The sequence below is a fragment of the Malania oleifera genome, chromosome 7 (genome assembly GCF_029873635.1).
Source record: "Malania oleifera isolate guangnan ecotype guangnan chromosome 7, ASM2987363v1, whole genome shotgun sequence".
In the NCBI taxonomy this organism is placed as follows: domain Eukaryota; kingdom Viridiplantae; phylum Streptophyta; class Magnoliopsida; order Santalales; family Ximeniaceae; genus Malania; species Malania oleifera.
The window spans coordinates 14,583,229-14,609,413 of record NC_080423.1 but is presented as its reverse complement, the minus strand read 5'-3'; the positions used below and the strand labels follow the sequence as shown (position 1 = coordinate 14,609,413).

At 39.7% G+C, this 26,185-nt stretch overlaps 1 protein-coding gene across 1 annotated transcript; it reads left to right on the top strand.

Moving 5' to 3' along the window:
* Positions 1-2,204: 2,204 nt before the first annotated feature.
* LOC131160504 (glutathione hydrolase 1-like) lies at positions 2,205-22,164 on the top strand. The gene is made up of 7 exons (XM_058116271.1): positions 2,205-2,532; positions 9,158-9,507; positions 10,265-10,780; positions 10,864-11,099; positions 20,492-20,756; positions 21,028-21,165; positions 21,707-22,164. The coding sequence occupies exons 1-7, from the start codon at positions 2,520-2,522 to the stop codon at positions 21,941-21,943; spliced, it is 1,755 nt and encodes a 584-aa protein (XP_057972254.1). The 5' UTR covers positions 2,205-2,519; the 3' UTR covers positions 21,944-22,164.
* The last annotated feature ends 4,021 nt before the right edge of the window (positions 22,165-26,185 follow it).

Sequence of the window (26,185 nt, the reverse complement as noted above, 5' to 3'; positions counted from 1 at the left end):
TTGGCAAAGGTTAGATCTGTTTCCCTACATTCAAGATTTTCAAAAATACATTCTAAAGTCATATCTTTAAAACTATGACTTTCATGATTGTTATCTAAAATTCTGTTGTATTCGGAAGAACATTGGAAAATCCTGAAAAATCAACGGTCTCGACCAAGACCTTAAACTAGTTTTTCCCCCAAACTGGTCAACGTTTGACCCGCTCACCATTCCCGAACTGGTTCACCCTGGTTTTCTCCATTTCGCTTGTATATTATTGTTGTATCCATAAAATTCACAAAAATCACGAAATTTTCAAAAATTCCAAAAATATTTTCACATTTTGATTTCAATTGATTTCATTTGTGTTATTTTGAAAGTTCGGGAAAAATCACAAAAATCATTTTCACACTTAGGAAAAATCACAAAAATATCTTTTTAGGCATAAGAAAAAATCATTCCAATCCCGAACAAATTTCAAAAACCTCATGAAATAGTATTTTTGATACTTAAAAAAAACCTATAGATTTCAAAATCCCCGGGAGCGTATTTTGTATCATATTTTCGATTTTCCTTCCCGATGATTGCGACCAAGAGCATTGGCTCTTTGGGGCATTGGATTGCCCCGGTTTTGAGGGAATACCTATATAGTATTTTCATATTTTTTTTTTTACTTTTGAAAGGGAGTAATCTTTAAAGGCTTATTACATTTATTTCGGGAAAACTCTTTATTAATTTGGTACTGTTCGTAAGAACGGGCGTGTAGGGGGTGCTAATACCTTCCCCTTGTGTAACCATACTCCCGAGCCCGACTTTGGTGACGCAGACCGATTCTACCTCTAACGGAGTAGCAATCAAATGTTCTAACCACACTTCAAAAGATTAGTAGTGACTCCACCACACATCGTTTTCCACAAAAATTCACATTTTCAAAATACATATTTATTTTTCCCAGTTCGCAAGCCGAACCCATTTTTAAACCAGAGATTGGTTCTCTGGGTCGGGTCCGGGACGTCGCAACATTTAGCTCAACATGGTCTTGGAGAAGAAGCCATAGAACTGTTTGAGAAGATGCTGGCAGTTGATATTAAGCCTGACCATATAACTTATGTTGGTGTACTTTCTGCTTGCACGCATGTGGGTTTGGTGGAGCCAGGTCGTAGCTATTATAATATGATGCAAAATGTACACAAAATAGTTATCATACCAAAAAAAAGAAAGCAAAAAAACCCAAATTAGAATCACCCTTAAATTTTAGTTTAAGAGTTGTCATGAGAATTAAAGCTAATTTGTATTGTTAATATTATAATAAATATATTTGATTTGATTATGCACTAAGGATAATGACAAAACTTCCAATTATAATTAAAATATTCATTAGAATCTTTTCAAATTTACCAAATCGGAATCACCCTTAAATTTTGGTTTAAGAGTTATCGTGAGAATTAAAGTTTTTGTACTTTTTTACCCATTACCTGATGTTTTATCAAAATAAAAATATTATAAATTTTTTATTTAATATTTGGCACCCACAAAAAAAAAAAAGAATAAATAGTAGCACAATTTGACGTTTGAAAAATGCGTGTAAACTGAATAATTTTACCAAACGAAAAATGAATTCTCCTGACAAAGTTTGACGAGTTTATGTAAAATTTTCAAATTTAAATCTTGAAGCATGCGAAAAAATATTCGATTTTGTGTGAATTAGAAATTTGCACACTATCCAATATATTTCTTTTCTATATTTTGTCTAATTTCAAACATATTGAAAATAATATTTAATTTTTTTTTTTTTTGCTATGATTCTTTTGACATTTAATGTCCAAAAGAATTCATCTTTGCTTTCCTTTCTTTTGACCAAAAAGGGGAAAATACTAAAGTTCTATTTTATATTAAATGATTTACAACTAATTTTTTCAATCAATTAAAAGTCATTTCTTTATTAATTTTCTTCCTTCATTTCAACTTGAAACTTTCTTCGACCATAGATAATCTTAACAATAAAAAATTATTCTCGAACCTTTTTTTTTTTCTTCCAGAGAATGTGCTGTCTAGCCTTTATTAATTTTTAACTTTAATAAATTTCACCCTACACTTTTCAAGCATGGTACGTCGAAAATTCTAACCTAGAACAATTATCCTTTAACTTGTTTTCCACGGAAGAATGTGGTCGCCTGTAATTACGCAGTGCTTATATTTAAACATTTACGTGGCAACAGTTAATTGGTTGGAGCAATTATCCGGCGCTAAAATAGCGACAGTGGGGGAGGTTTCCGTCGATATAGCTACACTACAAATCGACAATGGCGAAGCTCCATTTCTTTCGCCTAGATGATTTATTTTACGGAATTAATGGATTTTGACCGGCCTTTGGTCGTGGTCAGCCTTTGCTGCTCTGTTCCTCACTACTGCTTCAGCTTTAATGGGCTCATCTTTTGGAAGTTTTGCAGCTCAGCGACTGAGGAGGAGATCTCCCCAATCCAGCTTACGCGAACCGGAAGAAGAAGAAGAAGAAGAGGAAGAAGAAGAAGAGCCAAAAGATGATCATGCCGTGTGAGTATTTTTTTTTTACTTTGTTTTTGAGTTTTGGTTAAATTTATTTGTTATTTTGTTTTTTTTCTCTTAAAGGAAAGGAAAATGGTTGATTTATCATCATAGCCATAGCCGCATTCATTCTCTGTCATGATTATATAGAATGTTGTTGCTTAATTTTTTTTTTTTTTTTTTTACATTTTCGTATGAAGGTCTTATGTTAGAATCCCTCTAATCCGTGAGGGGTGGAAAAGGATATGCATAGAAAATGTACTAATTCATAATGTAGCACAATGTGAAGTTATGATCAATAAGGAAATTTTTAAAAAATATATTTATTTTCTTAAAAATTTATTGGTTGAATATCAACATTTTTGAATGGTGATATCCATTGTGTCTAAATTAATATTTTGGAAATAAAGTATGACTACTCGAATAGTGTTGCTCCCCTTCCTCAAAACTGTATCTGGGTAATCTATTAATTAATTCACACATGGCAGGTTGTTCATATTGGAGGCATAAGCCCTCTTCATGATATCTTGAATGAAAGAAATTTGAAATTTTTTAGGTTAATAAAATTAGTGTTTAGCTCTCACTGTGGAAGGGTTTTTAGTTTTTAATCAAAAATTATTTGGCCTCCTTGCTGGCTTCTGTTAGGCCTTTTCTATTCAGTCTCCTTGAATGAAAATGAACAATGTTTTTTTTTTAAAGGTGAACGCATAAAGTGGCGCATTTTAGTCAAGGCGTAAGCCTTTTGGAGATTTTATTTTTTTAGATAAAATATGTGTACACATATTTCAAAAATAAATACAAATATTAAGAAATTACAAATAATATTTAAAAAATCAAATGTGATTTCTACAAACACTAAGTTGAGTTCTTTAAGTAAACTATGTCATGATATTGTTATAACGTTGCAAAGTTCAATTATTTTGATGATTTTCGACAACTCTCAATAATTCTGGGAAGGTTGAGGTTCAATAATTTTAGAAATCAACTCATATTAATATGTTTCTTCATGTAAACATATGATTATAATTTTCTATCCAAATCTAACGTGAGATTCACACACTTAAAATTGTCTAAGCCTAAAATCAAAAGGCACAAAAGGTATGTTTTTTGTACGAATGCATAAGTCTTACTGAACAATGAGTTGGCTTTTTTGGATTCAGTGTGTAGACTAAGCCTCAAACTCAAAATTTTGAGCATGTCGTGTCTTAAAGTGAGCTGCAAATTGAACCTTTTAAAAATTGGAAATAACAATAATGAAGTTCCATATATAATGCATGGGGATCCATCATTTTTTTTCCTCACATTGTAGGGAAAATGAGCTTGCTCCCTCACAAACTAAATACAACAACAACAAGCTTTATGCCCCACTAGGTGAGGTCTACTAGATGAACCCTGCCAATTCACCCATTCGAGGGCACTTTCCTCTACTAGCTTAAGAGCTATCAAGTCCTTTCCTCACTATGACATTCTAGGTTATTTTAAGTCTATTCCTATCCCTTTTAGTTTTAATATAAGAAATAATAACTAACTCACTCCTCCTCACACATGCACAACTTGGCATGTGTTTCAAATGCCCAAATCATCTAAGACGTCCCTACCTTATCTTGTCTTCAACCGGTGCTATGCGTTGTTTATTGCTAATATGTTCGTTCCTTAATTTATCATTTAATATTATGCCACTCATCCACCTTAAATTCGCATTGTGGCAAAAAAAGTGTGGATGATCAAGCTCTTCTTTTGTTTCTTTTTGGTTTTTGGAGAAAAAAAATGGCAAAATAATTCTTGATCCTTCTTATCAAAGATATCAACATGTAAAATTCTCTCTCTTTTTTTTTTTTTCTGTTTCAGACTATATTTTATTTTGATCCAATGTTTAGTTAATAATCATAAAGCCTCGGATCAAATGCGAACATTCATTGTCCTATTATTAGTTACAAATTACATGATATTCCTTCAGTTACAAGCTTTAATGCATAAATGTATGCATTGTTACGCATATATGTATGTATACATGCTTACGCTTATTTTGAGTTCTTCTGAATGACTAAAGTACACTTGCATCTTCTTAAGGGGATCTTCTTTTGCCTAAACTCTCGAATCCTCTCTTTCCTTGGTCATTTGCTAGTGGAAAGGGAATGAGGGAGGGAGAGGGTAATATGCATTTTGCTTTTTGGACATTGTGGCAAATTTCAGATCCTTGAAAGATCCAGTTTGAGTAGAAGCATTATGATGGACCATATATTAATTGTTTAGATCTGAATTGGTGTTGTGTGTGGAAAATGTTGTTGGAAAGTGATCTATGAGCAACAATCGCACAAGAAAAATTATGCAACCAAAAATACGAGACTAGATTTACGTGGTTCGGCCCTTTGTGACCTACATCCACGGGAGCACACAAAATCCACTATAACTACCGGTAGAATTATACAAGGAGAAGGAGGAGGCTACTACCCTCAACTCCTCTCACACTCTCTCTACCAGGATTCACTCTGTCTCACATACAGCACACCACACCTCTCTTACAACGCACAGCTCTCAGCTCTCTACACGCACACATCATAGCCCAAAGCCCACACGCTGCCACTCTACACTCACACACATACATCACATATATATACACATATGGGAGGGGGATAGTCAAAGAAGGTGGCTGCAATTTCGAACATGGTAGGCAGCTGTTTGGTGGAGGACTGCTGGTCTTCTCAACAATATCAACATAAGCTGCTGGGTGGTGCGGCTGCCTAACCAATACGAGCCACACCCTAACAATCTTCACCTTGGCGAGTATCAAATCCCAAGTGCACAGCTTCACCTTGATACGGACTCGATCAAGGCAAGTCTTCATAACTTGGTTCAAACATTTGAACCATGCAAAGAGTACCACCTTCTTCATCCGCAAACCGAACTCGTCTGTTCGTTTCTGATGACGTGCCGCTATCATCATCTGAGGTCAAACCACCAACCACTGTGGTTCCCATCAACTGATACAGCCCACGAGACTTCTTCTCAGTAAATATCATTGATTCATGTCGGGTCACCTCCATAGCTCCACTCGCGACAGAGATTTGACAACTTTTAGAATCCAACTGACTAAGGGAGATCAAATTTCTTCACATCCTTGGAATGAAGTTTACGTCATCCAAACTACGGACCGCTCCAACAGGCGTCGTCAGCTTCACAAATCCAATCCCTCTGACATTGCATGAAGACACATCACCGAGTGATACCGTACCGCGAACTTCTTTGAAAGAATGGAAAAATTCTTTCTTAAAGCAGACATGAACTGAACTTCCAGAGTCCAAAACCCATCCATCTTTGTTTGGACTACTATGAGCATTCATGTTCTTTCTCATCAACTTCCAGCACTCCCTTTTCATATGGCCATACTTCTTGCAATATCGACATTGCACGTTTTTTCGATTGATTTGTCGATGTAAGCTGCTTGCCGTTACGAGGACCTCATCATTACCATGCCATGTGGCATGCTCCGATACATTGACACCATACCATGTCTTTTTTTCTTCTTCGTATTGTTTTTGATCTTCACTGTCCCTTTTGAAGTGCTCCTTTTTATCACACCAATAACATACGACCTCGCTCATATCTTGTCCTCTTGATTTTGATCGCCATTGTTTACTTTTGAGCTTTCGATCTTTGCTTCTTCCTTGTCTCTCACTGTTAGCTACCAACGCTTGCTCACAAGATGTCAAAATTAGCTTTCTTAACATCTCAGAATCTTGAAGTGATGTCATCACATTATCCAATTTCAAGGTATCCTTCCCCAAAAGAAATGTAGTTACCAGACCATCAAATGAAGTTGGTAGGGATGACAAAAGTAGAAGCGTCTTATCCTCTTCATCAATTTTTATGCCGAGGCTCAACTACTAGGTCAAAATCTTGTTGTAATCATATATGTGATCAAAAAGACTACTTCTCTCGTTCATTCAAAGTTGATAAAGTTTCCTCTTCAGAAACAATTTATTAGTAATCGACATATACCTTTGCTCCAATTTCTTCCAGAGATCCATCGGTGAGGTTTCGTCTAACACCAAATATTTAACTTCATTTGCCAGACACAATTAGATTGTGCTAACCGTCTTCATCTCCAATTCGGTCCAATCATCATCTTTGAAATCAACTGGTTGTTGCCCGATCAACGACTTGATTAAGTCTTGATGAACCAAAATATCCTTCACCGTGCTCTGCCACAAACTGAAGTTGTTCTGCCCATCAAATTTCTCCACCTCAAACTTTGAAGTACCAACACCTGCCATTCTGCTCCGAATCTCACAAAATGGACACTGCCAATGGCTCCGAAATGGCCGAAAACCTTAGAAATGGTTCAAACCGTTCGAAAAACCGACCCGAAATGGCTTCGAAAAGCCTGGTCAATCTTTCAGTCAAACTGGTAAAAAAAGTCAACTCTCCGCTAACTTTAACGGAATATTTTTGACCGCATTAACGGCCACTGACGCCGTTACTAACGCTGTTTGCTGACGTGGCGTCGCGGTCTCCACTTGCTGACGTGTCCTGTAGCCCACCTCCTGTGGGGCCAACTTGCTGACATGGCACGGGGGCCACCTCCTGTGGGGCCCACTTGCTGCCGTGGCACTGGGACCCACCTCCTTACGTGCCTTTGGGTCGCAACTGCTGACGTGTCGCTGTCCCTCGCAGATGTGGCTACTAACTGTGCAGCTGACTCACGCTAACATGCCTTGATGATGTGGCTGACACTTGCTGATGCGGCACTGACTCAGCGCTTACGTGGCTGCTGGCGTCAGCGTCTTCAACCTCCGAACGTGCGCCGGACTTTCACCGGTGCGTGGGCGTGCGTGATGCTCTTTCCCGATTAGATGCCGGCCCGTGAGAGCACGTGGCAACGCGGTCTTTCCGCTAGTGGCGCGTGTGAGTGCGTGTGGCTTCGTTCGAGCTCCATTTGAGCTCCGGTTACCGCCGTTCGCTTCGTCTTGACTAGAGGAATGTTTTGAAGGTCTCAAAACTGAGTTTCGAGCTATTGGGCAGAGGCTCAAATCTGTGAATTTTGCTTCGATCTGACGATTTTTTTCCAACCTCGCTCTGATACCAGTTTTTGAGAAGTGATCCATGAGCAACAATCGCACAAGAAAAATTACGCAACCAAAAATACGAGACTTGATTTACATGGTTTGGTCCTCTGTGAACTACATCCACGGGAGCACACAAAATCTACTATAACTGCCGGGAGAATTATACAAAGAGAAGGAGGAGGCTACTGCCCTCAACTCCCCTCTCACTCTCTCTACAAGGATTCACTCTGCCTCATACACAGCACACCACACCTCTCTTACAACACACAGCTCTCAGCTCTCTGCACGAACACAACACAGCCCAAAGCCCACACACTGCCACTCTACACTCACACACACACATCACATATATATACACATGGGAGGGGGATAGTCAAAGAAGGTGGCTGCAATTTTGAACATGGTAGGCAGCTGTTTTGCGGAGGGCTGCTGGTCTTCTCAGCAATATCAACATAAGCTGCTGGGTGGTGCGGCTGCCTAACCAATACGAGCCACACCCTAACAAATGTGAAGTGGCCAGACTGTCTTTTTTAATGCATTGTGCAGGTGATTAGGAGCTTCACCTTCTACTTTTGTTCTACGAGTTGTCATAGGTTCAGCCTAGACGTGTATAGAAGATACAATAGCCTGTTTAGTGAATGAGTATTTTTTCTCTCATTTGGTGTATAGAAGAAAGAGAGTAAGTTTGAATGAGGGTTCCCACTGTTCAAGCAGGAAAATCTTCTATTTTTCTGGCATACTCATGGGTCAGGTTCACAAGTTCAGCTTAACTGTATAGGATTCTCTGTTGTCAACAATATTTCATAAGATGAGACTCTGTTGAGATGGCTGTTTTTGTTCTGCTTTTAGCATCGAGCACTTTGCTTGCTTTTATTTATTACAAAATATAGCCATTTTGTCTTATAGATGAATGTTTTATCTTGTTAAAAATATGACTTGGTTTTGTTTTAATTTCTTTTCATGAAATATAGTGTTGTCGTGCACCTGTGTAATACTCCAATGGACTTCTCCTTGTCTGCTCTTAGTTACCAAAACAAAGTGTCTATAGAGCATTACTTTTTTCTGTTATAACACATGCAATCAATTTAATTGAAAAGTATAATTGTCTAAAGTAGTTCACTTTTTCCATATTATCTACCTATAAAAAGCATGGCCTATTGGCCTGCATTTTGATCAATATATCTGCAATCATGCCATCAGTGAGAAAAATGAACTGGAAAATTGATGTAAACAGATATCAAGAATTTCAATTATTGATATTGGTTATGCCCCAAATGTGGCTTGTCGTTGGGCTTCATATTTTTAAAAAGAATGCAATTATTTCATGGATTACTGCAATAAATGCTGAAAATTTTGAGTTCATAATTGACAACTTTACATCAGATTTAGAAGGGTATATTTGGGGCCTTGCTCCCAATTATGATGTGTCATATATTTTTATCAAAGTTTCAGTTGCTTGTAAGGAGTTACTCTTGAAGTTTCTGTAGTTTTTTGGTGGTTATGGTTGAAGCTCTAGACTAATTTGCACTTGTTGGTTGAGGAACTCAATCCTGCTATATGTTTTGCAGCTGCGCTGCTGTTATGGCTAATAATTACCTTGCTCTTCATTTCGCTGTTGTTGCCCTTCACTTCAAGCCTTGACAGTTCAAGGAAGCCCACTAAAACTAGACCTGAGGTTATTACAGCGCACCATGGTGTTGTTGCAACTGATGATCGACGTTGTTCTAAAATCGGGGTAAAAGTTCTTCATGAAGGCGGTCATGCTGTCGATGCATCAGTGGCAGCTGCTCTTTGCCTGGGTGTCGTGAGTCCAGCATCAAGTGGCCTTGGTGGAGGTGCCTTTATGCTTGTTAGGTTAGCCAATGGGAAGGCACAAGCCCTTGATATGAGAGAGACTGCTCCCATGTTAGCTTCACAGGTACTCAAGCCTTCTCTTTTTGTCCTTGATTATGTTTTTATTGTGGCTTCGTAATATTAATCTATTTTTATTAAAGAGAAATATTTCAATAAGGGTGAGGGCATTGCATCGAAACAGTCAAAGGTTCAGGTAATGGAGACAGTCTCTCGACTCTCTCCAAGCATGGAGGTAAGACTGCGAAGATATTTGCCCTTCCGAGACTCCCAATTGTGCAGGGACCTTGCGTGCTGGTTGTTAGATTTATATTTCAATGAGGAGTTTTTGTTGCAAAAAGGAGGCATACTTCATTACTTCTACGATCAGTACCTATGAATTAGCAATTTAACAGTCACTATCTCTCTCTCTCTCTCTCCATACCATGATATTAGGAATTTGCGTACTTCATTATGGTCAATTGATTTGTGTCCTAACTGGTCAGTGGAGAGTATTTCTTATTGTTACATATACTTTGGTTCATCAAATTTCTAGTTTTTCCATTTTCTCTCCTCCATATGCTTGTGATTTGTTTCATGAAACAATGAGGAAAAACACTACAGCTCCTCTTTTCTCTAACTTTCCATTGCGTGATAAATTCATATTCTCCTTTATTTTGATAAGACGCATGAGCACTTCCTGAAATTAACTATAACGGGCTCTAATCACCACCACCCCCCCATAGTTTTTCATGGTTAAAACATGCTTGCTTAGTGTAACTTGGAGCCTATAATGCCCTCACTCATCAAATATTGATATATGCTTTTCCCTTATTATTTCTCAGAACATGTATGCTGGAAATGTTTCTATAAAAGCTAGTGGCGCCCTATCTGTAGCAGTTCCTGGGGAACTTGCAGGATTGCATAAAGCTTGGAAACAATATGGAAGGCTCCCATGGAGAAGGCTTGTGAAACCTGCTGAGCGTCTTGCCCGAGGATTCAATATTTCACGCTATCTACACATGCAGATGGTTAGGACAGAATCAAGCATCATGGCAGATAAAGGACTTCGTGACATATTCACATCAAATGGAAACCTCCTGCAGCCGGGTGACATTTGTCAAAACAAGAAACTAGCACAGACACTAAAAAAAATTTCAAAACATGGCTTGGAGCCTTTCTACAATGGATCAATTGGACATAAATTGGTTAGAGATGTTTGGAAGCTTGGAGGTATACTGACTATGAAGGACTTGCAGAGCTATCAAGTTAAAATAAGATGGCCACTCTCTGCAGATATTCTAGGGCTTAAAATAATTGGCATGCCACCTCCTTCATCAGGGGGACCTGCTTTGCTACTTGTAAGTTTGTGTCTGTACTTGCCATCCTATCATTTACCACATATAATCAAGGATTAGATAACATAGGCCTTTCACTTCTGCAGATGCTAAATATTCTTGCACAATATGGGGTTTCTTTGGGAGATTTTGGCCCACTTGGGATCCATCGAGAAATTGAAGCTCTCAAGCATGCATTTGCTTTGAGGATGAATCTCGGTGATCCTGATTTTGTTAATGTTTCCAAAGTTCTATCTGATATGCTCTCTCCTAAGTTTGCAGTAGAGTTGAAGAAAACCATATTCGATAATATGACCTTTGGTCCCAGTCATTATGGTGGGAGGTAAGCTGCTTCATTAGTATTTTGGTTAACCATGATAAAATTGGTGTCTATATTCCATCCCATGTCTATTAAATTCTCTGCAAAGGAGATAGCTTTATGCTCTTTTAAATGTATATGTTCTCTAATTTCTAATTATCATAGTTGTCCAAGTCTTATGATTCTCAATTCGATTCATACAATTCGTATCAACTCCACACCAAATCAATTCAAATCTTACTAGTTAATCTAAAACCTACTGAATCATTGCCGAATCTATTGATTCACCTTGTGCATCTAATGAATCTTTCTAAATCTATTGATTCACACAATTCTAGATCTATCATATCTTAACGAACAAGACCAGTTTAAAACCCCCAAAACAATATTTCTTTCTTTTTTCTTGCTTTTAGTTTTGCACTATTACCTTCCTTCCCTTGTCTATGTTAGTTTTTTCGCTATAAAAGAGAAGAAATAGGACTCCACATCTTATATTGCCTTCACAAAACCATTCTTCACTCTAGGTGTATACTATTCTGCTATTAAGAAGAAGGGAAAGAACACTCACTGGCTAAGGTGGAACTTATATTTCATTGTGTTGTTAAGATTCAAAAGTTTGTCTTTGTGGTAGTTTGTTAAGTTATTATCATATTTTTCTATTTAGTCTGTGAAAGAATGTAAGTGAAATATTATTTTTTAAAAATTGTTTATAAACACCAAAATTTCAATTTTTTTAATTGTTTTTCTTGATTCCTTCCCTTAATTAAACAGCATAAAGTTCATTTTTTTTATTAATATTTCTTGACTCTTTCTCTTAGTTTTCATTTGCTTAGGGAAACTATACACATGAAATATGGTTTTTTTGTTTTCAAAATTTAATGTACTTTACCATTTTTTTTCTTGTTTGTATATCAATATATGCACGTTATTTAGAATTGATTTTGGAAATTGTACTGAATCTTACAATTCAATTCAATTCTCGTTTGCTGATTCCCAAAATTGAAATTTCGATTCACAATATGAATCTCAATTTGACAACTATGCTAATTATACATAAATGAATACACTTCTGCAATATATTTACAATGAGGTGATAATATATCCCAACATGAAGTACATTTCAATGCCACTTTATTGTGGAATTTTAAAACCTGTACAGGTGAAGTGGGGGGTCACTTTACCAGTGCAGATAATGACATGGTTTTGAAGTGAACCAGGGTCAACCTGGCAGAACCTGGATGCTTCGGTCTCACTTGGCCAGACTTTATTGAGCCAGCCGGGTCAATCCAGCCCGTCCCACAAACACAAATAAGGAGCACTGCTGCCTGCTGTTGGTAGGTTTCAAACTGTGGACATGAAGGGAAACATCATAGAGGCTTACCACCACACTAACTGAAGTTTTTTTTCCCCTTACTGTGAAAACAATAATAGCAACAACACACAAACACCCAACTTGAGTAAATTTCCAATTCAATCAAACACTACGCTCCCTATGTTTCAATATTTATATGATTCCTACAATAATAATATGAAGTTTGAAGATTATTTATGTTTAGGGAAAGTAGTACAAAATCTATCTTGGTTGTTCCTACTGATTTCTATTTTTGCTTTAGTTGGCTAATAGGTGTTTATGACTAGCATCTTTGTAATCTCTCTCTCTCTCTGCATTACAGTACTTAATTTCACTGGGCAATTTCAGTGCAAAAACCTAATGAAGATCAACAGAGTTGTTAGGAACCTGTGAGCATTCAGATCAAAGTGACACCAAAATTTTAACGTGGTTCGGTCAATAACGACCTACGTCCACAGAACACACCAAATATTCACTATTTCGCCGGAAAAATTACAACTCTCTCTCTCTCTCTCTCTTCCTCCCTTCTTCCTCTCTGCTCTCTCTGAGCTTCTCACTCTATTTGCACACACAATTACATCTTCCACAACCCTCTATTTATGAGGCTTGAAATTTAAATCACAATTAAAATAAAATCAATCATGAATGGAAGTTACAACGGAGAGGTTAATGGTGGATAAATGCATCGCGTTTCTGACTCAGCTCTTAGTTTGCAACGCGTCTCCAGCTGTGTCTCCTGGCTCCATCTCTAACAATCTTCCACTTGGAGATAGAGACAATTAGTATCATGAATAAATGATGTGCTCATAATATGTGTCTTCAAGCATGAAGACCAACTAAAGTTGAACACAACTTCAGCTTCTCTGTAGTCACCATCTTCCTGTCTGCTCGATTCCTGCGAACTAATCTGATGGTCGTCATCTTCACAACTAGTGTAAAAATGCCGGTGCAGTCAATCCATTCCTTCTACTCGAATTCTTTGACTACCAACCGAGGCTTGTACCTTCTGGAGCCGTCATGCTCCTCTTCGATTCTGTACACCCACTTGTTGTAAAGGCCTTTGGGCAACTTCCACATTATGTTGGAGGTGAGGACTTCATCTCATCCTTCATCGCAAGCTCCCACTTGCTCGTATCTGCCACCTAACATGCTTCATCATAGCATTCGGGCTCTCCTACATCTGTAGGAAGTAAGTAATCAATATACCTTTTGTTTGGTATACGAGACCGAGTAGATCTTCTAAGCTCCGGAGCTGGAGTAGGAGATGGTGGTGCGATGATCTGTTCCACTGGTTCCTCCACCTGAGGATTCTCGACATTTTGCTGTTGTGTCCCGACACATTCCGAGTGGACTAATTCTAGTCTCTTCTTCTTTGGGACACAGGTATTTATCTGGAAACTGACTATCTTCTGTTTCCCAACTATACAATTCTTACTTATGTCAATCTACACTGATTGTAGACCACTTAATTTTTCCCTTGAGTGCATCATCTTGAGTCCCTTCTCGCTCATGTGATCAAGTCGTTGGTGCCAGATGTTGCTGTCGTCATTTCTTGCAGCAACTGAAATAGACATGGAGGCATTGGAGGTTAGAAAAAGTGTTCTGCTTTTCTTACCTCGCGCAATCGTTAGTACACCCTTTGAAACTTTCCATTCATCGCCAATGAATTTCGTCGTGTATCCCTCATCTGCCAGTTGACCAACTGAGATCAAATTCTTTCTCAGGTTCTGAATATACCTGACATCCTTCAGCTTCCATATTGACCCGTTTATATTGATTTTCACAACTCCCTTGCTGATTATGTTGCAAGATTGATCATTGCCTAGATAAACTTTACCGAAATTACCAGATGTATACTCCTCCAGGCAATTTCTGCTGCAAGTGACATGGAATGAAGCTCCAAAGTCTAACACCCAAGACTCTTGCTTGCTCTCCAAAGAGCAGATCAACATCTCATCATTTTCGGAAGCAATATTTGCTTTTGTCTTTGCCCTCGTTTCTAATTCTTTCTTCTAACTCCTACACTGGCTCTTATAATGACCTGTCTTTCCACAGTTCCAGCACTCAATAACTTTTGTGCTCTGGGAACCTGTGTTCTGAGTACCTCTGGGATTTCTGGATTGAGACCGCCTGGGCCTAGATCTGCTGCGGTTGTTTGATCGTCCATTCCTATTTCCTCTGCCTCGACTCTTCATGTTCAAGGCTGAACTCAAAGTGGAGCCATGGTTCGACTGGATTCTTATTTCCTCCGTCAAAATCATGCTGACGACTTCATCATATACAAGCTTCGATTTTCCTGCGGAGATACTAATGGCAGTAACGACACCATTCCAACTTTCAGGCAATTGACTAAGAATCAGTAAGGCCCGAATCTCATTATCAAACGTTATCCCGACTAAGGCGAGTAGATCAAACAACTCATTGAAGTTATTCAAATGCCTGCTGAAACTTTCACCTGCAGACATGTTCATCATAAACAGTCTTTTCATGAGATGTACCTTGTTTGCGGCTGAAGGCTGCTCGTACATATTAGAGAGCGCATCCATCAGAGATTTGGTGGATGTTATATGCTTGATATTGAACGCCACAGATTTAAACAACGTCATTCTGATGGTTCCGAGGGCTTTTCGATCAAGCAACTCCCACTCGTCCTCATTCATGGATGTTGGCTTACCCTTCAACGGTAAGTACAATTCCTTCCCAAACAAATAATCTTCTATCTGCATCTTCCAGAATCCGAAATTGTTTTTGTTGAACATTTCGATTTTTAAGCTCTTTTCATTCGACATCTCGATTCGCTAATCTAGAGATGGAATTAGCTCAAATGGATAGTGCGGTTGGATCTGGAACAATCGAAAACCCTAGAAATGGTTCAAGTCGCTCGAAAAACGGACCCAAAACGACTCCGAAAAGCTCAATCAAAGTTTGGTCAAATTTCCTGATGTGGCACCTACTAGCGTGGCAATGTGGGACCCACTGATGACGTGGCAGCTTCCTTGGCAGGGGTGGGGGCCATCTGCTGATGTGGTAGTGACCTGCTGACGTGGCACCTCTGCTGACGTGGCCTGACTGGCGTGGCAGCTGACTCAGCGGCGCTGACGTGACTGGTTCTGAGACAGCAAGTTGGATCCTGGTCGGGGACCGGATCTTGGGTTGATCCGGTCTGAGTCAGCGTCCGGGTTGGGTTGGGTTCCTTCTGGATCTGGTCGAGGCTGATCGGGCGAGGACGACGCATGCAACGTGTGCGGCGCTTGTGGCGCGTGAGGGAGTTGGTTATCGGTGCGTGGCCGGCGCGTGGCGAGGCGTCTTACTCTTGCAAGGCGCGTAACGGCGCGTAAGCCCTTGTCTGAACTCCGTTCGAGCTCCGACTTGCACAGTTCTCTTCGTCTTGGTGAGCCGAATGCAATGGTGGCCTCAAAACATGGTTTCGATCCACTGGACAGAGCTCTGATTTCAGGATCACTTCCAATCTGGCTTTTTTGCTCCAACAGAGTTCTAATACCACTTGTTAGGAACCTGTGAGCATCCAGATCAAAGTGATACCAAAATTTTAACGTGGTTCAGTCAATAACGACCTACGTCCACGGAGCACACACCAAATATTCACTATCTCGCCGGAAAAATTACAACTCTCTCTCTCTCTCTTCCTCCCTTCTTCCTCCCTGCTCTCTCTGAGCTTCTCACTCTATCTGCACACACAATTACATCTTCCACAGCCCTCTATTTATAGGGCTTGGAATTTAAATCACAATTAAAATAAAATCAATCATGAATGGAAGTTACAATGGAGAGGTTAATGGAGGATAAATGCACCGCGTTTCTAACTCAGCTCCTAGCTTGCAACGCGTCTCCAGCTGTGTCTCTTGGCTCCATCTCTAACAATAGTTACTCAATCCTAAATCTTTTAGTAAAATGTTTAATGTATGCTTAATTAGTCTTCCCATTGTTAGAGCTGGAGCCAAAAGACAACCAGGAGACGCGTTACAAGCTAGGAGCTGAGTTAGAAACGCGGTGGAATTTATCTCTCCATTAATCTCTCCGTTATAACTTCCATTTGTAATTGATTTTATTTAATTGTGATTTAAATTCCAAGCCTTATAAATATAGGGCTGTGGAAGATGTAATTGTGTGTGCAGAAGTGTGAGAAGCTCAGAGAGAGCAGAGAGGAAGAAGGGAGGAAGAGAGAGAGAGAGAGAGAATTGTAGTATTTTTTGGCGATAGTGAATATTTGGTGTGTGCTCCGTGGACGTAGGTTATTATTGACCAAACCACGTTAAATCTTCGGTGTCATTTTGATCTAGATGCTCACAGGTTCCTAACAAGTGGTATCAGAGTCCGGTTGGAGCAGAAAAGCTAGATCGAAAGTAATCCCGATATCAGAGCTCTGTCCAGTGGATCGAAACAAAGTTTTGAGGCCACCATCACATTTAGCTCGCCGAGACGAAAAGAATCGTGCAAATCGGAGCTCGAAAGGAGTTCAAAAGAAGCTGCACGCGCCCCGCAGGAGCAGAACACTTTGCCACGCGCCGACGACCAGCCCCTCACTCGTTGCACGCGTCTTCCTCGCCCGAACTGCCTCGACCCGACTCGGAAGAAACCCGACCCAACCCGGAACCTGACTCATACCAGATTAACCCAAGATCCGGGTCTGACCTCCGCCTCAACGCCACGTCAATAGGCCCTGTCACGTCAGTTGACACGTCATTAGCGGGCCCACCCCTGCCACCTCATCAGTGGGCCCCACCCCCTGCACGTCAGCTATGCCACGTCAACAGGTGCCACGTCAGTTGTGCCACGTCAGCAAGTTTGACCAAACTTTAACTGAGTTTTTCGGAATCGTTTTGGGTCCGGTTTTCGAGCGATTTGAACCATTTCTAGATTTTTTGATCGTTCTGGATCCAACCGCACTATCCATTTGAGCTAATTCCATCTCTAGATCAGCGAATCGAGATGTCAAATGAAAAGAGCTCAAAAATCGAAATGTTCAACGGAAACAATTTTGGTTTCTGGAAGATGCAGATAGAAGATTATTTGTTTGAGAAGGAATTACATTTATCGTTGAAGGGTAAAGCAACATCTATGAACGAGGACGAGTGGGAGTTGCTTGATTGAAAAGCCTTCGGAGCCATCCAAATGACGTTGTCGAAATCTGTGGCGTTCAATATCAAACATATAACATTCACCAAGTCTCTGATGGATGTGCTCTCTAATATGTACGAGCAGCCTTCAGCCGCAAATAAGGTACATCTCATGAAAAGACCATTTACGATGAACATGTCTGCAGGTGAGAGTTTTCAGCAGGCATTTGAATAACTTCAATGAGTTGTCTTATCAACTCGCCTCAGTCGGGATAACGTTTGATAATGAGATTCGGGTCCTACTGATTCTCAATCAGTTGCCTGAAAGTTGGAATGGTGTCGTTACTGCCATCAGTAGCTCCGCAGGAAAATCGAAACTTGTATACGATGAGGTCGTCAGCATGATTTTGAACATGGAGAGTCGAGGCAGAGGAAATAGGCATAAACGATCAAACAACCGTGGCAGATCTAGGCCCAAATAGTCTAAATCCGGAAATCCCAGAGGTACTTAGGACACAGGTTCCCAGAGCACAAAAGTTATTGAGTACTGGAACTGTGGAAAGACTAGTCATTACAAGAACCAGTGCAGGAGTCAGAAGAAAGAATTCGAGACGAGGGCAAAGACAAAAGCAAATGTTGCTTTCGAGAATGATGAGATGTTAATCTGCTCTTTGGAAAGCAAACATTAGTCTTGGGTCTTAGACTCCAGAGCCTCATTTCATGCCACATGCTGTAGAGATTGCCTAGAAGAGTACACACCAGGTAATTTTGGTAAGGTGTATCTTAGGAACGATCAATCTTGTGACGTAACCGGCAAGGGAGTTGTGAAAATCAATATAAATGGGTCAGTATGGAAGCTAAAAGATGTCAGGTATATTCCAGACTTGAGAAAGAATTTGATCTCAGTAGGTCAGCTGGCAGATGAGGGATACACGACGAAATTTATTGGCGATGAATGGAAAGTTTCAAAGGGTGTACTAACGATTGCGCGAGGTAAGAAAAGCGGAACACTTTTTCTAATCTCCAATACCTCCATGTCTATTTCAGTTGCTGTAAGAAATGAAGACAGCAACATCTGGCACCAACGACTTGGTCACATGAGTGAGAAGGGACTCAGGGTGATGCACTCAAAGGAAAAATTGAGTGGTCTACAGTGAGTGCAGGTTGACATGTGTGAGGATTGTATAATCAGGAAATATAAGAGAGTTAGTTTCCAGATAAACACCCATGCCCCAAAGAAGAAGGGACTAGAACTGGTCCACTCAGAATGTGTCGGGACACAACAGCAGAATACCGAGAATCCTCAGGTGGAGGAAACAGTAGAGCAGATCGTCGCACCACCATCTCCTACTCCAACTCTGGAGCTTAGGAGATCTATTCGGTCTCATAAATCAAACAGAAGGTTTATTGATTACTTACTTCCTACAGATGGAGGAGAGCCCGAATGCTATGATGAAGCATGTCAGGTGGCAGATACGAGCAAGTGGGAGCTTATGATGAAGGATGAGATGAAGTCCCTCACCTCCAACAGAACGTGGAAGTTGCCCAAAGTCCTTCACAACAAATAGGTGTACAGAATCGAAGAGGAGCATGACGGCTCCAGAAGGTACGAGTTTCGGTTGGTAGTCAAAGGCTTTGAGCAGAAGGAAGGGATTGACTACACCGCCATCTTTACACCAATTGTAAAGTTGATAGCTATCAGATTAGTTTGCAGAAATCTAGCAGATAAGAAGATGGTGACTATAGAGAAACTGAAGTTGTGTTCAACTTTAGTTGGTTTTCATGCTTGAAAACACATATTATGAGCACATCATTTATTCATGATACTTTGGTTGAGGAGGTGTCTCTGTCTCTAAGTGGAAGATTGTTAGAGCTGGAGCCAGGAGACGCGTTACAAGTTAGGAGCTGAGTCAGAAACGCAGTGGAATTTATCTCTCCATTAATCTCTCCGTTATAACTTTCATTTGTAATTGATTTTATTTAATTGTGATTTAAATTCCAAGCCCTATAAATAGAGGGCTGTGGAAGATGTAATTGTGTGTGCAGAAGTGTGAGAAGCTCAGAGAGAGTAGAGAGGAAGAAGGGAGGAAGAGAGAGAGAGAGAGAGAGAGAATTGTAGTATTTTCCGGCGATAGTGAATATTTGGTATGTGCTCTGTGGACGTAGGTCGTTATTGACCGAACCACGTTAAATCTTTGGTGTCATTTTGATCTGGATGCTCATAGGTTCCTAACACCCATAATTACCAGAAAACACCTACACCCTAGCGAATCACATATTGTTACAAACATTCGAAAACTTGGTACATTTTCATTCTAGTTTACTAAATCTAATGATCCAAAGTTTTAATTCAATATTATTCACATGATTTAGGACCACCTCAACATCCTCTCCAAAATATACAAGTGACATTACAATTTTCTCACCAATATATCTATTTAAGTATACCCCTAACGTTCCACATTGTAGAGCATGTTTCATTTTGTATGCGAATGTTTTGTAGTTTGCATGGTGGAAGTATGGCTGCTTGCGTCAATGGGAATCATGGGAATGGAAGTTAGTTGGTGTGTCAAATAATCCAAAAATAACTCTAGAATCTAAGATTGCATGTAGTATTTTTATCCTAACACTAATTTCAATATCATTAAACAGCAAATGGTTACTTAAAGAAACACAGAAGTAGAATATGGGGCAGTTGCAGGGCATTGTGATTTAGCATTTGATAGGTCTCTAGAATTTCTGTGGTTAAAACTTTGGGGTATAATCATCGCTCCTTTCATTGTTTATGGAGATGAAAAACAAACTTCTGAAGAGTTAAACGCTGGCCTTGAAAAATGGGGCAACTTATTGCTTTCATTGTTTGTGTAAGCATGGTGTTTTTCTTTTCACATCACGATCACGTCCCCCTGATGTACTTATTTGTCACACATGCAATCTATATCTATTGTTTTTTTTTTATTATGAATCTTTTCTTTCCTTCCAAATAGGTGGAATCAGATTGGTGATCATGGTACGAGTCACATATCCATCGTAGATCATGAGCGGAATGCTGTCTCCATGACAAGTACTGTAAACTCATACTTCGGTTCTCAGATACTGTCTCCAAGTACAGGGATAGTTCTTAACAATGAAATGGATGATTTCTCCATCCCTGGAAATAACTCTGCAGGCCTGCCGCCAGCAGCACCTACCAATTTTATCAGCCCAGCTAAAAGGCCATTATCATCAATGACACCTACTATAGTCTTAAAGGTTATTACTGTTGCTCCTTTAAGATTCATTAGCCTGAGTTGCAATGATGCATTTGCGATATAGACTGAGTTAATTGGTTCAATGCCTCTCTGAGGTTAAAACTTTTTTGAGTCCTGGCCTGCAACCAAATTGATTTGGGTCAGAGATGATATATAATATTAATGCCATACTATTTTTGTATAGTTTCTATAACTAAATGTTCTCTATACAGTTTTTGTAGGCGTTGTAATTATGTTCCTTTTTGTGACATGTTTTCTTGTGGCACGTGCAGAATGAACAACTGAAAGCTGTTGTAGGAGCAAGTGGGGGCGCTATGATAATTGCTGGAACTATGGAGGTATTCTTGAATCATTTTGCCAAGGGAATGGATCCTTTCTCTTCCGTCATGTCTCCGAGGGTTTATCATCAGGTTGTTAAAAGCCCATTTTCTATTTTCTTCTTTCTCTTCAGTTGTTTCATTAATTGAGCACTTTGAAGTATCAAGTAACCACTCCACATATGATAAGATGAGGTTGAGTTTCTGGCTATGATTGGGCTGATTTTTAGATGGCATGATGACAATCTGATAACTTTGGTGGGTTCGGTTCTCACGTCTCTTGTCTGTATGTATTTCATGTCCCTTAGGGGTGTGCTAGGGGATTGCTTGTGTAGTTGCTGATGAAAATGGAATGCTGCAGGGGGTTTTGAGTTGCCTGACCAGCTGCTATTTCATGTTGAGTCGCCTGACCGGTGTTGAGGGCTTGCATTATTTGTCTCACTTGGGGTTGATTAGATTAACAAATCCTGTTTTATTTAGCTCGATGAGTTGTTTGCTTTTTCGGTACTTAGCCATTCCATCTTTGCCAAGGCCCACAATCAAGCACATTTCCTTTTCCCAAGTTTTTTGCATTTTATTGGGCTCACTAAATAGTCGGGAAAACTTCTGATCTGATGGAATTTTGTTTGCGCAGCTGATTCCTAATGTGGTATATTACGAGAATTGGACGACTGTGATCAATGACCACTTTGAAGTTCCTGCCAAGACCAGAGCAGCCCTTGAAAAGAAAGGCCATGTCTTACAAAGCCTTGCTGGTGGGACTATTTGCCAGTTTGTAGTGCAAGACTTAGAGACCTCACAGGAAGGAAGATTTGGGAAGCTCACGGCAATAAGTGACCCAAGAAAAGGTGGACTACCAGCTGGTTTCTGAAATGTGGAATCGCCACCCATTTCCAGTCAAAAATCACATTCATTGGGGCATGCCCATCCCAACTGAAGAAAAAATTTTGGCTTGCATTTTTTGAGTGGAAAAATATTCCAATAAAGAAAAATAATTTGAAAATTGCCTCAACCCCATATTGTTATACAAAGGGTGTTGCAAGTCACCTCAAGCCAGAATTCTCAAAATAAAAAAATTATCCTTTTGTGTCAGCTCAATTGAGTGGAAATGACTAATCTGTTTACTTGAGAGGCAGGAAAATAAGCAGGGTTTTTTCTCAATTTTTTTTTTTTGTTAAAAAATCATATTAAATAATACCATATTTGAAAAAATATTTTCTTAAAATGATTCTGACTTAATATGTTACTATCCAATGAAATTTAATAAGCAGACTTTTTTCTCAATTGTTTTTTTTGTTAAAATAATATATAAAATAATAACATATTGGAAAAAATATTTTTTAGTTCAACGAGATTAAAATAATTTGATTAAAAAATATTTCTTGATCTGGATTAAGTACTGAGATTTGATTGGTATGGCAAAAATTTAGGACCGTCAGTTTTTTGAAAAAAAAATTAAAAATGTCAGCATGCCAGCCGTATTTAAAAGAACAAAAAAGAAGAAGCAAGGGTGGGCGCTGTCAGGTCTACTCGGGAACCGGGGAGAGAGGGAGAGGGGTAAGGGCGTGTCAGGGGAATTAAAAGGGAAAAGCTTTGCGGTGGGGTTTCATTCGCATGATCAGAGTGTTAGAGTAACCAGGCTGTCATCAAAAGCTATTTGAATAGCAATGGCTGCTAGCCACGTGGCATAGTGCTCTTGCCAATGATAGAAACTAAATATGGAATATCTAAAAATTAGGTAAATTTTTTTATTTTATTCTTACAAAAACGTATTTATATCAAGTTTAATTTGTTATACAAAAATGAGACAGAAAAACTAAATAAAAATTCAAAGAACAATCGCAAAAAAAAAAAGTGATAAATAAATTTTATTGTACATAATTCCATTTTATTTTCCTATAACAAAACAAGTAGTCTGGAAATTTTTCATATGAAAAATGGTGAAAGCATTCTATTTTTTTTGACGAGGAAGGTTAAGTAAATTGAAAAATGATTGTTGCCTAATTTGTCAAAAAATTTAGATATTCAAACTGAATTTATTATTAAATAATGACAAATTTATAATTTTAGCTAATACTATTTGTAAGAATCCAAACCGTAATATATGAATTTAAATAATTAAGAGAAGGGTAAAATTGAAATTTGAGTAGGCCTCGTGGACGAAGCCAGATTTCGTCGACGAAGGCCTTTGCTGCTCATCGACGAAGTTCAGAAGCTCGTCGATGAGGAGAAGCCGAGGGGTTTCGGAAAACCCGAAATCCCAAGCTCGTCGACAAGGACGCTATTCGTTGACGAGAAGTGGCCAAGTTAAAGGGCTGTAAATAGATATTTCCATTACTTCTCAGTTAAGAAAACTTAAATTCTCTCTCTATCTCTCTAGAAACTCAACCTACTCTCTATCTCTCTAGATTTCTTTGCCGTATGTAGCGGGAATTGTAGATCCGACATTACCACGAGGATCAAGGAAGGATTCTCTACAAGTTCTATGGATTGGATTTTTGTTTCGGGCATTCTTGGGTTTTGGCCTAAAATAGATGTAAGACTCGATTTTCAGTTATGATTCAGTAGTCTTGTAGGTAACATAATTGTGAGCGAGTTTTGTACTGTGGGTTGTAGGTTTTGGAACTCAGTTTGTGATTTAGGGGCTTTGGAGTTCGGGATTTGTCATTCGGGAAAAGGTAAGGGGATTCAGTTTATGTCGGTTATTTTTTAAATCAAACTCGGTAGAACTATGGTTCACGGTCCTGCGTGCGTTTTGGTTACTCATTTGGGGAAATCTAACAGGTAAAATTGTGGATTTTTCATGTAACAGTTTTTGGGGAAAAAGGGGTACTGGACTGCATTCCCTAATTTTGTTTGAAAACCTTTGATATATTGTGTTATGTATTGTGTTAGGGATGGTTGTGCCTTGACTTTATTAAACTGTGTACGTTTGGAAAATCATGATTTATAGATTACCAAATGGGTGTGCGTTGTTTGGTTATATGAGCATGCATGGTTGTGTTTTTGATGAAATGCAATAGTAACTGGGTTCCAAGTTATTCTAAGTACTAAAGAGTGTCCAGCTTTATATTTGAGGGTGTGTGCTTATCGCCTGCCATGTTTGGCAAGAGTGTCCAACTCTATATCCGAGGGCGTGAGCCTTATCGGCTGTTCACCGAAGGGTGTGGATCCACCAGTTTGTACTAGTACGATGCTATGGGAGCCTAGGGTTTGCCATGTGCTGGGGACACCGTGTATCGTGGGTCGGCTACGAGCTGACGCTGGGTATTGCGGGTCGACTTCACACCGAAGGGTGTGATGACACCGAGTTACTTGATCACGTGTATGTTTTGCTGTCATGATAACACTCAAATGCCGCATACTGATATAACCTATCTCTGCCTTATTGAGAGGTGTCTCACCCCTACTGTATGTACATATTTTTTAGGTCCGTCAAGTAATCGAAACTAGCATCCTGGTGTGGGAGCGTAGTGGTCGATGTACTACGAGAGGTACTTGGGTAAGTACTAGGACTATACTGGTGGTCTTTTGGTGGTTTGGTTTGACACCCAGGGTAGTGTTGTATTTTGTGGAGTTTGACTCCTTTGTGTAAACTCTAGTATGTTACTGTGTATGTATAGAAAGACTTATTTTCCGCTGTATATATGGTTGTATATGAATGTGTATAGGGTGCCTGGGAACCCCACAGGGTCGAACCCTAATTCATCGTACTGTATCTTTGGTGATTTGTATGATACAGGGACAGGTTAGATTACTATTTCACCCCTTGGTCCCATTTCCAAGTTCGGGGTGTGACAACTTAGTATCAGAGCTAACCAGGTTGCTAGGTCTTACAGACTTGGTTAGGCATAGCTGTGTGTACATACCAGCGCATAGGAGGTTGGATATGGGTAGAGTTGGTTAAGGTATGTTTTGTTGCTAAATTGGGACTCGTTGGCGGTGTTTTGTGTTTTTCCTGGAATGACGATTTCAGTAAAATTACGGCAAACCATTGATGACTTTCGTGTTAGTGTGATAGGATAGACTTGGACCTAACAAGTGATAGTTAACATGATTAGGGTTAGATAATTGTGTAAATTGTACATGTTGTAGGAGTTTTGATAGAACTCTGTTGTGTTTTTAGAATGGAGCCCAAGGATAATGACCTGAGAAGTGGCTTCGAGAAGACAGCGAGTGATGAGTCTCCAATTGTGCCTCGAGGACTGAAGAGACAGGTCCTATAGGAGATTAGGTGGAGTGTTAGGAGACGCGAACGTTCTCCTACGTCTGTGGGATGCACCATTAAGAGGTTCACACACATGCATCCTCCGACGTTTTCAGAGGGACATCACCCAACTATAGCAGAGGACTGGGTCGAAAAGATTGAGAGGATCTTGGAGGTCCTACACTGCACATACAAACAAAGAGTTCTTTATGCTACCTTCCAGTTATCTGGGGAGGCGGGGCAATGGTGCACTGTCGTGAGTCTGCTGGAGAAGTAGAGGGCTGGTTCTGTGGAGATGTCTTGGAGTCATTTGAAGCAAGTGTTCTTTGACAGATACTTCTCGGCTTCTGTACGTGACGCTAAAGTGGATGAGTTTTCTATGCTGAATCAGGGGAGTATGATGGTGCAGGGGTATGCTGCTCAATATATAGAGCTATCCCGGTTTGTGCCGTGTTTGATCTCGAACGAGTACGAGAAGACTCTGAGGTTTGAGAAGGGCCTGAGGAAGGACATTCGCAGATTAGTGGGTATGCTTCAGACCTGTGAGTTTTCGGTTTTGGTGGATAAAGCCACTGTGATTGAGACTGGTATCCGAGAGGACAAGGTGGATCAGGAGCCAAAGAAGAGGCCAGTACCTTTTGGTTTTTAGTCTGGATCTCATCAAGGATCCTAGAAGAAGAGGAATAGGGGCTCGGATTACCGATAGAATACCAAGCATTAGGGTTCTCAGATGAGCCAGGTGGGTGATCGTTGTACCAGGTGCCGCAGATGGCATAGTGGTGAGTACTAGCCGTTTGGGGGTAACTGCTACAACTGTGCTCAGTCGGGTCACATGGCTTGGGATTGTCACGCACTGAAGAGGGGTATGCCTTCTTCTAGTCAGAATCAGGGGAGTAATCAGGTATC

Bases quoted from the DNA above. Each gene is read 5' to 3' on its own strand.
- LOC131160504 (XM_058116271.1), top strand. The intron at 10,781-10,863 runs GTAAGTTTGTGT...TCACTTCTGCAG, and splicing joins GGGGACCTGCTTTGCTACTT to ATGCTAAATATTCTTGCACA. The intron at 20,757-21,027 runs GTTATTACTGTT...TGGCACGTGCAG, and splicing joins CACCTACTATAGTCTTAAAG to AATGAACAACTGAAAGCTGT.